The sequence below is a fragment of the Tiliqua scincoides genome, chromosome 3 (assembly GCF_035046505.1).
Source record: "Tiliqua scincoides isolate rTilSci1 chromosome 3, rTilSci1.hap2, whole genome shotgun sequence".
Classification (NCBI taxonomy): domain Eukaryota; kingdom Metazoa; phylum Chordata; class Lepidosauria; order Squamata; family Scincidae; genus Tiliqua; species Tiliqua scincoides.
The window spans coordinates 23983364-23996737 of NC_089823.1; the positions used below are offsets into that span (position 1 = coordinate 23983364).

The following is a 13374-nucleotide window of genomic DNA, read 5'->3' on the forward strand; positions in this document are numbered from 1 at the left end:
GCACGGACATTGTTGTGACCTGTATTGGCACTTTTAGTTCATCAGCTACCATTTTTTACCACCTGAACAAAAGCACAAGGATAATCAGGACTCTTCAAGAAGACAGGACTTCCCCGTGTGATAATCAGTCTTCAGTCATGTGGGGAGAAAGAGATGTTTCCATATTCACCTTTCATCTTTCCGTGCCTCGACTTCCTTGCATTTTGCATGGCCTGTTTCTTTTGGTTTTCTGAGATCTCCATTCCTACATTGGGGGGGGGGGGGAATAATTTATATTTAAATGCAGTCTATACATTTGATTTAAACACAGTGATTTTTGAAAGCAAAGATTGCTGAAAATGTCATACAATAATAATAAGCATCACAAGGCTGTGCCAAGTCAAAAATAGCAACAATTCCCATCATCTGAGAGCACTGCATAAGCACTGCAGCAGGAAACAAATGCAGATTTTCTCATACAGAATTCAAGAAATAGTTAGTAAAAAAATTAACTGAAGAAGATCTCTAATTAGGACATCATCAAGATCAAGGCGATACCTAAAAACAGCCAGAAAGCACTATGTTTCAGCAACCCAGTCCTCCAAATAGTACTGGTGCTGCTTAATTTCTATGGAACTTTCCAACCTGCTTGTTTCCCTACACTATGAAACACCCTTTCCCTGCAGTATCGCCAAAACTTGCACCTTCTATGAAATTGTTGGAGCTGGGGTTTTGTGAACAGGAATCAAACACTAATTTTAAACAAGGGCTGTCTCTGCACTTTCAACTGAAAATGAAGTTTTCGTATAAACAGCTCGCATTTTCTTTGGATATTTTACTGTGATACTTTGGCTCACCCTGAGCTGGAAGAAGAAGGCAGCCTAAGGGTCGCTTCATGTCCTCCAAAATCACATGCTGTTACGGACGCAGCTCAAAAAGAGAGCAATGTATGAGCTGGCGTGACAACACCGACAGGTGCTGCTTTGTAGCAGCAATCCATGTGCAAGAAATGGCTGAAAAAAGTGCCACTTTGCATTTGTGAACTACGAAAATGGCACCTATCGATACAGATGTGTGACTCCTAAGCAACCTTTTCATGTGTAGGATTGAGAGTGTATGAAATGGTGCAGGTATGGAGACTAGATATTATTTATGTAATGCCATCCATGTACATGGTGCTTGAGAAAGGATGAGATGACTGGTTCCTGCCCCAAGAGGAATGCAGCAACAGAACAGCCAAAAGAGAGACAACACTGAAAGGGGCAAGAAACAGGGCAGGGGTAAACGGGAGAGAAGCCTGGGATTATTACAGTTACATGTACTTGTGTTTCAATGTAGTACTTGGGGTGGGTGGTGGGGATTACACCAAAGTTTGTATGGAAAAGGTGAGTTTTGAGAGAAGAAACAAGCATGAAGGAAGTCCTAGGAGACAATTCTAGGTAGAAAAAGAGGCAGAGTCATTATGGGATTGCTGAGTTCAGGAGTAATAAATGCCTCTTTGGAAGAGGAGCAGTTCCAACTGTCTTGAAAGATACAGTTGTGTGATTGGTCTTGAAGAAATCCTCAGTGGATCTTGAAGACTGCAGTAGCTGTTGGCCACTCACAAATATTCCCTTCTTGGCCAAGGTACTCAAGTGGGTGGTTGCTGGGCAACTCTAAATGTTCTTGGATGAGAGACTTTCTAAATCTATTTCAGTTTGGCTTCAGACCTGATTGTGGTTCATAATAAATCTTTTTTTGCATCCTTTTTTTTTTTTTTTTTTTTTTTTGGCAGTACTGAACATCACCTGCCTACTTCCCATGGCTCAATTCAGGCATCAGTGAAAGCCTGAACAGTGGGTGGCAGGCAGGTACTTGCTGACACAGTTAAACTCTGCATCTGGTAAACAGATGAAGTAACTTTCAAATTCAGGGACTCTACCAGGAACAAACATTAAGAGGTGTGTACAAAAGGCTTCCTCGTGTTTTAATATGTCAGTTTGGTAGATGATGACACTTACCCATCTCTTTATCTTCCTGCACTCGTCTTCTTTCATTTGCACAGGCCTCTAGCCACCGTTTTTTATCCCCTGGCTTTTTCCCACAAAACAGATGAACCTCTTCTGTGGCACGGTTTACAATTTTGAAAGCATTTTTTACATTGATACCAAAGTCCTTTTCCCTTCCATCCTCAATGTCCAGCACTTCCACTTCATCCATGTCCATCCTGCCCTTGTAGTAGAGCATATCCCTCCTCAATAAATCTTTCTTGCAGAACACAAGCTGATGGTCAAAGAGGAAGAAAGTCCTTTGCTGGCTCTTTCCTTGCTTAGAGATTTTGGTCAATTCTCCTGAGTGAATTAATTCTGAGCTTCTGCCTAAAATGTCTTGCCCCTAAAATATTCGCAGAAAAGAAAAAATGTTCTTATACAACAGGTATTGGAATTCCAATTCTGAACTGGGCTCACAAAAAAAGAAGGAAGGCCCTGTGAACCATCTGAGGCTAGGGGGTTAATGTGTGCACTATGCATGTACAAGCCCCAGAATGCATGTGTGACAAATCTAGTCCAAAACCACTTGTTAAAGATCACATTAGTCAATATTAATTATTGCTCTTGGGTTAACATTCAAGATTAAGCACTCTGGCCAAGAAGCAAACCAAATACAAAAACAACAAAAAGACTGAGGTGTTCTGGAACTAAAAGCTATTTAGGGTCCAATCCTAAATAGTGTGCGCCGGCTTACCGCCAGCAACAGTGTTGCAAATGTGCCATAAGGCACGTCTGCGGCCCTCAGTGCTGATCCAGCACTGGTAGACTGCCGCTGCTCCGCTGCTCCATGGTCACATGGACCACCGGGCAGCAGAGAGCGAAGTGGGGGCAATGGAGGCGTGAGGAGGAGGCATTCTGGAGCAGGAGGCAGTGGACGGAGGGCAGGGAGAGGGTGGGGAGGAAGAGTGCCAGGGGGAGGGAGTGGGAAGGGAAGGAGGTGGGACCGGTGGAGCTTCTGTTGTTATCTTTTAATCTAACATATACAAAAGGTAAAATACTGATGTCCCAAGACAACAGCAACTAGGTAGGCTGGCCGACTCAGGTTCACCCTGAATTCTAACCCTTGCTTGTTTAGCAGTAGTTTGATATACCATACCCTGGAATCTTGCTTATCTCACAACTGACCGTTTCAATAGCAATCTAACAAAAGTTTACCTCTTTAGTTTTTTTAAAATATCAGTTGAGTGGTTTCTATCCTAATATTGCTGTTTTATTTTGAAGCTACTGACATTTTTATTATTGTCTTGTTTTCAGGGTGCTGTTAATTGTTTTTGTCTACTGTTGACAGCTACCCTGGAAATATTTGTATGTTGAGGGTGTGGGATACAAATTCTGAACTAAATGAACACACAAATAAAATTAATTTCACAAACCAGTGATCTTAAGTCCACAATTCTGTGTTGGAGTATGGTCTTCTCTGCAATTTCTAGGAAATTATTTGGTGAGAGTACAATTAGCATTCTAAGGGCCCAATCCTATCCAGAGGGGCATGCGTGGGGATTTTCGAGAGCAAGAGTTTCAATGTTATGAAATGGCTTCCAGCAGTGCACATAGCTGTGGCCAGAAGCTATTTTGAGTACGATGCCACAACCAATGGCAGTGCAGGAGGCCAGCCACTGGACCAGCACAGGTAATTGCACTGATGGTGGGGAGTGGGCTGGGGTGGGAGGTGGGGAAACAGGATGTCTCAGGTGGGGTGAAGGGTGAGGAGGCAACCAGTAGTGGGGATGGAGGCAAACCAGGGTGGAATTGGCAGCACTCATATGTGTCAATATCCTAACCCCATTTATCTCCGTTACCACTGCCATTACATGGCTCAGACTTACACCTTCAAAACAGCAGGTGTAGATCTGAGGAGACCCATGGCAGTAGCATACAAATGTTGCTAAAAGTAGCGTACAAGTGTTGCAAATAGATAAATCACTAAGAGAAAATAGGACTGAAATCAGCAATGACAACCACCTTGAAAACAATGCAGTTGAAATTACCATCACCACCGCAAAATCTGTATTTTTAAGTATGAAAAACCTCCTGCACATACAACCTTACCTCCCAGCTGACAATGGACACTTGCCAGCGGGCAATCTTATCTATGCTTTCAAGTCTTCGTTTCCGCTCGTTGATCAAGCAGGCTACATTCTTCATGGCTTCATATGCAGCCTTTATACTCTTATAGTCACTGCAAGGTGAAGGCAAGAATCAGTCATTTAATTATCTGATTTATTTTAATTTTATTTATTTTTTCACATTTTTGTACCACCCTTCCTCCAAGGAACTTAGGGTGGTGTACAATGTCCTTTCCTCCTTTTGTTCTCACAATAACCCTGTGAGGTAGGTTAGGCTGAGAGAGGATGACTAGCCCAAGGTCACCTAGGAAGTTTCATGGCCTAGCAAGCATTTGAGCCCTGATCTACCAGATCCTACACAGGAACCATTACACCATCATAGCTACCACATGAAGGTGACAGTGTTATCATCTTCATATCCTGCTTGTGCGCTCCCCAGATACATTTGGCTAGTCACTATATGAGGCTGAATGCTGGGCTAGACAGATCTCATCCTGATTCAGCACAATAGTTCATTCGTTCATTTGTCTGTTTGTTCATTCATTTCTTTACTAAGATTCAGAAGACATCATAAAGAATTATTTGAATTCCATCCAATGCTACATTTTCTGATGACAGTGCATAAGCTGAATGCTGCTGCATAACTGAGGAATGCTGTTAAGTCAAACCATAGAACTGCTAGCACTAAAACTGCCAAACAAATCTTTTAGAGAAATTGTTATAAACCTAGAAATAAGTACACAAGACCAAATCTGTGGCTTATTAACATCTACAGGTGGGACCTTGGTAACTACACAGGATCCATTCTCAGACCCTTCCCCACGGATACTAAAAACCATGGATAAGCAAATCTGCAGTTTTGGGTCCCTTAATCCCTCTGAAGGCAACTGCCTCCAGAAGGCTTTCTGAAGCCCACAAAGGCCGCGTCCCCTAGCCCTGCATTGAGCCAGACATGGCCCAACCTGAACCCTCTGAAGGCCAGAGGGCTTTCTGAAACACGCAGAGACCGCATGCATCCGCCCACAACCTCTGCAGGCTTCAGAATGCCTCTAGAACAGCGGTTCTCAAACTGTGGGTCGGGACCCACTTGGTGGGTCGCGATCCATTTCTGGGGGGTCGCGAGAAGCTGATGGCAGCCATCTTGGAAGATGGCAAAAGACCTAGGTGGCACCATTTTGGAAGTGGCATCGCCCGGGCATCGCCATTTTAAGTTTCCCAGATTGAGATGTAACTAAGAGCTGCTTGCCCATGCGCAAAGAAAGCAGCGTGCCACTTTTCCCCAGAAAGCATGCTGCTGCCTTCCAGTTGGACCTCCCTCTGCACTTGGAGGCTTCCCTCAGGGGGGCCAATCGCGGAGTGCAGGCTTGGATTGCAGGCAAGGAAGGACCAGGAGAGACGTGGACGAGCCAGCCAGGTTTCTCCCCACCAACGTTTGTCAGCTTGGCTGCCTTGACGGGATGGGCTGCCTTGGGGTTGCAAGGCAGAGCAGCTCCCCCCCCCCCCCCCGCAGCTGGACTGGGCTGGAGAGTGTAGGCGGAGACCTGAACACAGGGCTTGGGTGAGTAGAGGCAGACCCACGTGATCTCCCTCTTGTGAGCTTGCCTTGAAAGCAGCATCACCGCCCCCACCACCCCACTGCCGTTCTCGTCCTTTGCATCACGACCTCTCTCCCTCTCTGAAATCACCTGGAAGCTGTGATCCTTTCCTGCCCTGACTAGCACGTCCTCTCTTTATATCTTTGCTGGGGTGAGGGGGGGGATCCCTGGTTGCCTGGCTGCCAAGAGAGCAGCTGGGGGGGGAGGGAGGGCAAGCCTGGCATGTGGGGGAGAGCACCCAGGGAGAGTGCTGCTCCCCCAGTCACTTCTCTGATGTGCATCCTTCCCCTCTTCTAACTTCTCTCTTAGGCTGCAATTCTGTCTACTCTTACCTGGGAGTAAGCCCCATTGCCAATAATGGGAGTCAGTTCTGAGTAGATGTGCTTGGGCTTGGGGAGATGAGGGGAAGCGTCCCTGCTTACCTTCCTTCTGAGGGGGATACTACTTTTTTATTTCCTTTATTTACAAAAACTCAAGCTACTTCATGTATTGAGGTGCATGAGTAGGGTGCACTTGTTTCTGGCTAATGCTGTGCACAATATCAATAGCCACATCAATGTTTGTTAGTTTCAAGCGCAATACAAGAATTAGCTTGAGATTTTGTAAATAAAGACAAATAAAAACAGTAGTAAATAAATACACAAATATTTTGTTCCAGATGTTTTATTTTTTGCTTGATAGCAATGGTAGCGAGGGCAGGGAGAATTGGAAGAAGCTTCTGAGCTGGAATACTGTCTCTTGTCATTTACAGTTTGAGTTTCTAGGCAGGAACTTCCTGCTTGATGACATCACTTCCAGCTCTGACATCACAGTGATGTCACTTACTGTTTGATGTCATTTCTGGCTATGACATCACTTCCAGGTTGCGGACATCACTTCCGGTGGGCTCCAGACAGATTGTCATTCTCAGAAGTGGGTCCCAGGCTAAAAAGGGTGAGAACCACTGCTCTAGAAGCAAAAAAAGCACTACTTCCAGTTTTCGAAGGGATTCCTTTTAAAGGCATAAAAACATCACTTCCAGTTTTCCTTTGAAAACTGGAAGTAGTTTTTTTTGCTTCTAAGATGCATTCTGAAACCTGCTGAGGCTGTGGGGAGATACATGCGGCTTCTGTGCGCTTCAGAGAGAGTGCACAGAAGTACTATGCATATAAGTTCCACATGCAGCTTTGCTTAAACTTGTTCCTTTTATATTACTGGTGTGACAGATTTTTTTTCTTTTAGTGCTTCTCCCTAGAATTTTAATATTTAAAAAATTCAACAAGCAGTTGTTAAGGACACTATATATTGTAGGTGTCCTGGTTTCACTGAAAAGGGCCTTTTCATTTAAAGGTTGGTTTTACATTTAAAGCCTGGTTTTACATTTAAGGGCCTGGGTAAGGAGAGAGAGGAGAGTCTACTTCTGCTCCTTCTAATCTGGGATCCTCACGCTGAGTCTGGACATTTGCTCAAACAGCAGTCTTTTTGTGTATGCAGAGACTACCATTGAACAGCTCAGATGAAGGGAAATCCCTGGCCCCCTTTCTGCACAAAGCTACGATTTGTGCCCTTTTCATTTCAGAGACAGCACTGAACAAAAGCTGAAAAAAGAAACTTGGAGAGAAAGGAAGCGGCAGATAACAAAGCAGCCTGTCCCCCCCCCCCCCAAAAAAAGAGCACTACTCTGTTGAAATCATGAGGGCTGCTTGAAAAAAAATAGAACTTGAAGAGGATTACTGTGCTGAAAGAGAGTGTGGCATCAGCAGTGCCACTTCCTGGATTGATTGAACATTAACTACAACGTTAAGGATTCACATGCTTCATTGGCTCTGGTCACTTAGAGCATGAATCAGCGCTTATCTCCTGATCAGAGAAGTTTTGCCTGTGCAGCAATTGCTGAAGCTTTCTTTAGGTTGTCCCAAGCCTCGTTTGCATTGATTTACCATATATCAAAATATGCTTGAAGCAAATATTAACAAACACCTTACAACTGATTCAAACAAAACAAGGTGATACATAGCCCAGTCCTAAGCTGCCTGGAGCATGGGGCTGCTGTGGTGGTGAAAATGGCTGCCGCAGCATCCAGCACACCTCAGGCAGCCGCTGCCACCTCCTTGGAGAAGGGGACATTCATCATCCTTTATATAGCTCAGGGTCTCACCAAGTCTAAATCTGACACTGTCCACTACAACACTGCAGCACTGTGCAGTGATTGCCCAATTGTAACACTACAAGTATACTGTTCCCCTTTACTTGACTATTCAAATGCTCTAAATATACATTGTTCCATTCAGATAACTGGAACTTGTACCAGATCACGTAGCCTTCATATTAAAAGGTATGACTCACAAACTAGTTAAGGCAGAGTACTTGTACTTATCTAGTTAATCCTGCAGACTTTGTAAGGGCTAAGCAAAATTTAAGTGATTTGTGGATTGACATGTAAAACTGCTTTGTTGGTCAAAGTGAACACGGCCAGCTAAAATGGATAAGTTACCCAGCTCAAAGAAATCGTATGCTTCCCGGCGCCGAGGGTTACAGTGGTGCTGAAATGGTTACATTCATTCTCTTACTCCAGAAAAGTCCCTGTCCCCATAATGGCTAAATCACTGGCGCAGACTTGAGGAGACCTGTGTTGGGCTTCCAAGCCCAATAGGGGGGACAGGAGTCCTCTGCTGGTTCCACGCCCTCCTGGGATGGTTCAATGCACGTTTCACCCTCCCACACACTCCCGCCACCAACCCTACACTGCCCGGCTTTCACCTTTCTTCCATTGGCAGCTGGAGCCTCTTTGTTAGCGCTGATGGCACAGTGCAGGCCTCCCCACCAGCATCGCTTACCCCACTGGGTGCTGTGAACTTGCCTCATGGCACGTTTGCAACAGCCGGCACTGGTGGTGTGAGCAGACTGCCGGTGCTGAGGCCCATAGGACTGGGCTCTTAATCATTCTAGATGTTCAACACCATCAATACAGCTTAGAAAAAGATTAATAATCTTTCCATCAGTTCATATAGAAAAGAGACATACACATTAGAGTCAGCGCTGGTAGGAAAAGAATGAATGAGAGGTAGCTATTGTGGATTATCCTCAACACAGTGGTGTAAACTTGTAGTTCCTGTGTCCAAAAAAATTTGCGCGTCTTACCTGTGCTCCTGAGTGGTGTACTTGAGTAATTCTGCAAGCTGTAAAGGATATTTACAGATTTTCTGAACAGGAGTAAGAAGAAAACCATCAATGGCAATGTCAATCATTTGCTGAAGCAGACGACAAGCCTCAAAGAAGTGGCGGTACTTGCTCTGTTTCATCAGGTTGGACAGCTCAATGCAGGCGCCAGGATGGTTATTACAATACTCTGAGTAGATAGCAAAGCCTTCTTGCTAAAAGAGAACAACAGCACTTCAGTTAGAATGTCAAAATCTCTCTCTGATCATCTCAATGAAGAGCTTCCAAAGGGTGTTATCTGGTTTCCCCTGAGTCATGACCTCTTCCCTTTGCTTTATTCCATACTTGTTAAAACTACCCAGAAGTACAGGAGAGAAAAATACAGAAAGGCACATGAGGCGAAAATTACACATACACACAGATAAGAGCCAATCAAATGAAAAAGCAAAAAGGCACATGATGGAGAAGGGATTGTCATTTGCATGCTCTTGTATGTACATACATACAACATGCATATTGTATGTTAGCAGGAATATCTAGTACCATCTATTTCGATGGTGGTGCTGTGATTTATTCTGCAATGTTTCCTCACTGTATGTAGTGGCATAGCTGGAAGGGGGCAGAGCACTCAGCCTGGCGGGGAGCCTCAGCGCAGTGGGCAAGTGGCCCCTCCCTTCGGAGCCATTCCCAGTGGGGGGGGGCAAAATGGAGCTATACAGCTCCGTTTCCCCCCCCCCACCGGAAATGGCTCTGAAGGGAGGGGCCGCTTGCTCACCGCGCTGAGGCTTTCCGCCAGGCTGAGGGCTCCACCCCCTCCAGCTATGCCACTGACTGTACGCAATCTGGCTCACAAGACTACCTTTCCTAGCAAAAGACACATTAACTATTTTACTAAATGAGAAGTAATCAACTCACATGTTGAAGAAAGCAGGATCCTATTTCACTTAAGTGGGGCTCTTCTTTGTTGTACTGCTTCTCTAGATCTTTTAAGAACTTTCGCTGGAATTTGTAGATCTCCTCGATGTTTCCAAATATGGTGTTTAACTGGGTCGCAGTAAACATTCCTGTATGTTTACGACATTGTCGAATGTACCCCTAAAATGACACAGCAGGACTCTTAAAAATATACTGCAAGTAATTTTTGTATTCAGTAATCTCACTATTTGGCTTTCCTACATCAAAGAGTCTTAATTGTTTCTCACGCCTTCTTTGAAACCTGTATTAAAGATAGCATGATGTCCAAAACTTAAGCTGCATAGTCTGAATTCTAGTTTATTGTAGAACACAAGTGGTGAGACGTTCTGATTGATAATCATACAGAAATCCTATGTAGCAGTCATCATTATGCTGCTGCTCTTGAACACGTAGCACTTACCCCTGGAAAGAAACTCAGTTGCACTCAGTATCTGGCTGCCATAGAACTGCACTACAGTTTCCTGATTGAGGAAACCCTACCTAGTACTATTGTAGCAGCTTGGTTTTCTGGTCAGGAAGATACAGCTATACTACAAGTGGTTGCATGTGCCCTGCCTTTTATAAGACAAAAGGTGCAATCCTAACCCACTTTCCAGCACCGACATAAGGGTAACGCAGCTCCGAGGGAAGAGAACAAACATTCCCTTACTTTGAGGAGGCCTCCATGAATGCCACCCAATTGCAGGATGCAGCACATATCCCATTGGCACTGCTATGCCAGTGCGGGAAAGTTGGTTAGGATTTGGGCCAAAGACTGACTTAACACAAGTACTTTTTTCCTTGAGTCTTCAAGATTCTCTGCAGCCTCCCAAGCTCACCTCACAGATATCCTTGAGATGTTTGATATAAATCCGCTCAGTGTTCATGATTTCCTGAATAACATTTGTTCTCATCTGATCTTTGTTCTCAGCAATTTTTTGACGGTGCTTCCCGGGGTCTGCACTTGGCTCTTCATTTTGGAGGCTTCCATTATTTTCTGGAAGTTCTTCCTGATTGACCCGTAGCTGGAATCACAACAGAGAAAACCAAGTTGAAGTGTAGCTGTAATACAGGGAGTGCTAGAAATAAGAAGACCCAACATGGAGTCTCTCAAGTTGGCACCGGCAAAACAGCCGGCGTAGACCTGAGAAGCCCCACTGTGGGGCTTTCCCCAAGGGACCTCTGGCTGCTTCCCATCACCCGCTAGATATAGCGGTAGCTGCTTTGGCACTGCTGTTCCAGTGGGTGCCAGAAAGTTCAGGAACGAGCAGACATTCTCTACTGAAGACTGAATATGGGCAGTTTATAAGCCTAGTTGTGTTCAGCTTACTGCAGCCACACAGTAAACATTCTGGAAGAGGGCTTTCTGACAGAATCTTTAAAACAAGATCTTTAAAGAAGTTCACCTTCCTTAAAATCCTTTTAATGTTCAATACAGTTAATTTGTAACAGACATGCAGGTTTGGACTTATTTTCTGCAGTGTAAGAGGTGAATGGGATAACCTGTTGTTTCAAAATATTAAAGTCTGAAAAACAGCATTAAGAGACCGCTTTAAAATAGACAAAATCAAACAGATGGTCTAAAGAGTGGTCTCCAATTAATATCAACTTATCTTCTATAGAAGACTTTTTTTAACCTTTATACCGACCTTTTAGCCTTTGCAATAGGCTTTTAAAGTTATTATTTATTTATGCTGTAAGTAAAAATGGACCCATGAAAGAGCAATTTGGAACACTGTGTACCTGGGAACTTGACCAGACTGTGTTGTTCATTTCAGAAGGTTACTTTGGGGAAAGACAAAGGTTGCTTTTGGTCTCTGTCTCCTTTAAGCCACAGTCAAGTTTAGTTGCCATAATTAAGGAGAAAGCAAAGAAAAAGGAAGAGATGGGTGAGCCACCCCCAGCTTGCATTAGATTACCTTGGACAGGAACTAAGCTACGCTTGGCTTATTTCCAAGGCCATCCAAATTCTGTCTACCTATGCCATAAGCTCTGAAACCATCTTCTTCTAACCTACCTAAACAGTTTCCCACACCTACCAATCTCTGAATCCAATTCTCCATTCCGACCCCACATGCACTTGTTAATACAGAGATACTGGGAAGTGTTTCTCACCAACAAAAATTGGGTAACTGAAGAAAGTTTTTACAGTTCACATGGAGGAAGGGCGATACCAATGTGAAACCACTGACTCATGCCCATTTCTTCTTCTCTTCCCCACTTATTCCCTTTCTTATTATAGAAAACAAAGTACTATGCAGCCAGACACATTTTAAGCCAGACATGCAGACAGATTCTATATTTGAAAGAAATTCCACTAACTTCAGTGGAACTTAGCCTCAAGTAATTGTGTAGGAGGGCATTTTTAATATCTTATCCAACAAAATATTCCACAAAAATTGTAAAATTAAGAAAAAAGACAGGGTACTAGCAAAGGGTTATTAGCAAAGGGGTCACAAAAGTTGGTTTAAACCAAATCCCTCTGATTAGCTAAAATTGACTTCCTCTGTCAAAATCAGACAAATTAATTTTCCATCCTTGTGGAATTGAATGCAAAATTTCATTTGCAAATTATTCAGAATGGCGTGTTTTATAATAAATTGTCAGGGCCCAGCAGGATCAGGCCTGCAAATGGTTAGATGAAATGGCCAGAGGTGACAACGAATCTGGGTCAGCCCGATCCAGAGCAGTGGGTGAAGGTCAGAGACAGGCAGAAGTTACAGAGCAGCAGGCAGTGATCAAGGTCACAGAGATGGTCGGGTTTCAAAAGCAGTAGTCCAGAAATGAATAAGAAGTATGGATGGATACATATATATTTTTATATTTTGATTAGAGGGTAGGGAATTTGTAGTATTAGGATACGCTTCATACTTGCATGATATTTATAGGTATTTTATGGAGGTAGTATGCTGGTGTTTTTAAATGTTGTTTGTATTGTTTATTGAATTTGTTCATTTGTTATTCTTCTTATTGATTTATAAATCAATATAAATATACACCAAGGGGAAAAAGGCAACAGTCCAGTAGAAGGGCAGGTCATAGGAGTCTATAGGGCTGCTCTAGCTGCAGGTTGCTCAGACTGAGAAACCAAGTCTGATGCAGCAGTTATTTAGGGGCAGTCAGCCTCTATAAGCTGTCCAATCCTGAGCTTCCTGGTGCCCAATGGAGCAGCGGCGCTTAAGTGGCTACCACTATCCAGCGGGCACTGGGAAGCAGCTGGTGGTCTCAGGGAAAGGGGACTTTTGTCCTTTCCACCCGGCAAAAGCCCCAAGACTCGCAATGGGGCTTCTTAATTCTGTGTCAGCTATTTTGTAGGCACAGATTTGAGAAACTTTGTGACCTTATAGTCTGACAAGGAGTTCAGGATACAATATAAAAGAACAGCCCAATATAAAAAAGAATCTTGTCAGTAACAAGACTGATTGGTTCCTTGGGCTCATTTATATCTGTACATGTTATACAAAAAAAGCCGTCACTGTAATCTGCAAATTCAAAGTAGTAGGGGAACAGGATGTTCTGACCAGTGGTATTATAACAGTTGGACTTCACTGAAGCCAGCCAGAAAAAAAAAATACTGTTATAAATTGTATCACTTCAGTCATGACATTACAG

General features: G+C 43.8%; 1 protein-coding gene across 5 annotated transcripts in view; it reads right to left on the bottom strand.

Moving 5' to 3' along the window:
* The window catches only part of SPATA13 (spermatogenesis associated 13), a 107658-nt gene that overhangs the window by 8273 nt on the left and 86011 nt on the right, over window positions 1-13374 (bottom strand). For all 5 annotated transcript variants that reach the window (XM_066618998.1, XM_066618997.1, XM_066619001.1 and 2 more), the window contains 6 exons: window positions 10602-10787; window positions 9724-9903; window positions 8791-9023; window positions 4059-4188; window positions 1980-2352; window positions 170-244 (listed from right to left, as the gene is read on the bottom strand). In XM_066618998.1, coding sequence (XP_066475095.1) covers window positions 170-244; window positions 1980-2352; window positions 4059-4188; window positions 8791-9023; window positions 9724-9903; window positions 10602-10787 — 1177 coding nt within the window. The remainder of the gene's footprint in view (window positions 1-169; window positions 245-1979; window positions 2353-4058; window positions 4189-8790; window positions 9024-9723; window positions 9904-10601; window positions 10788-13374) is intronic.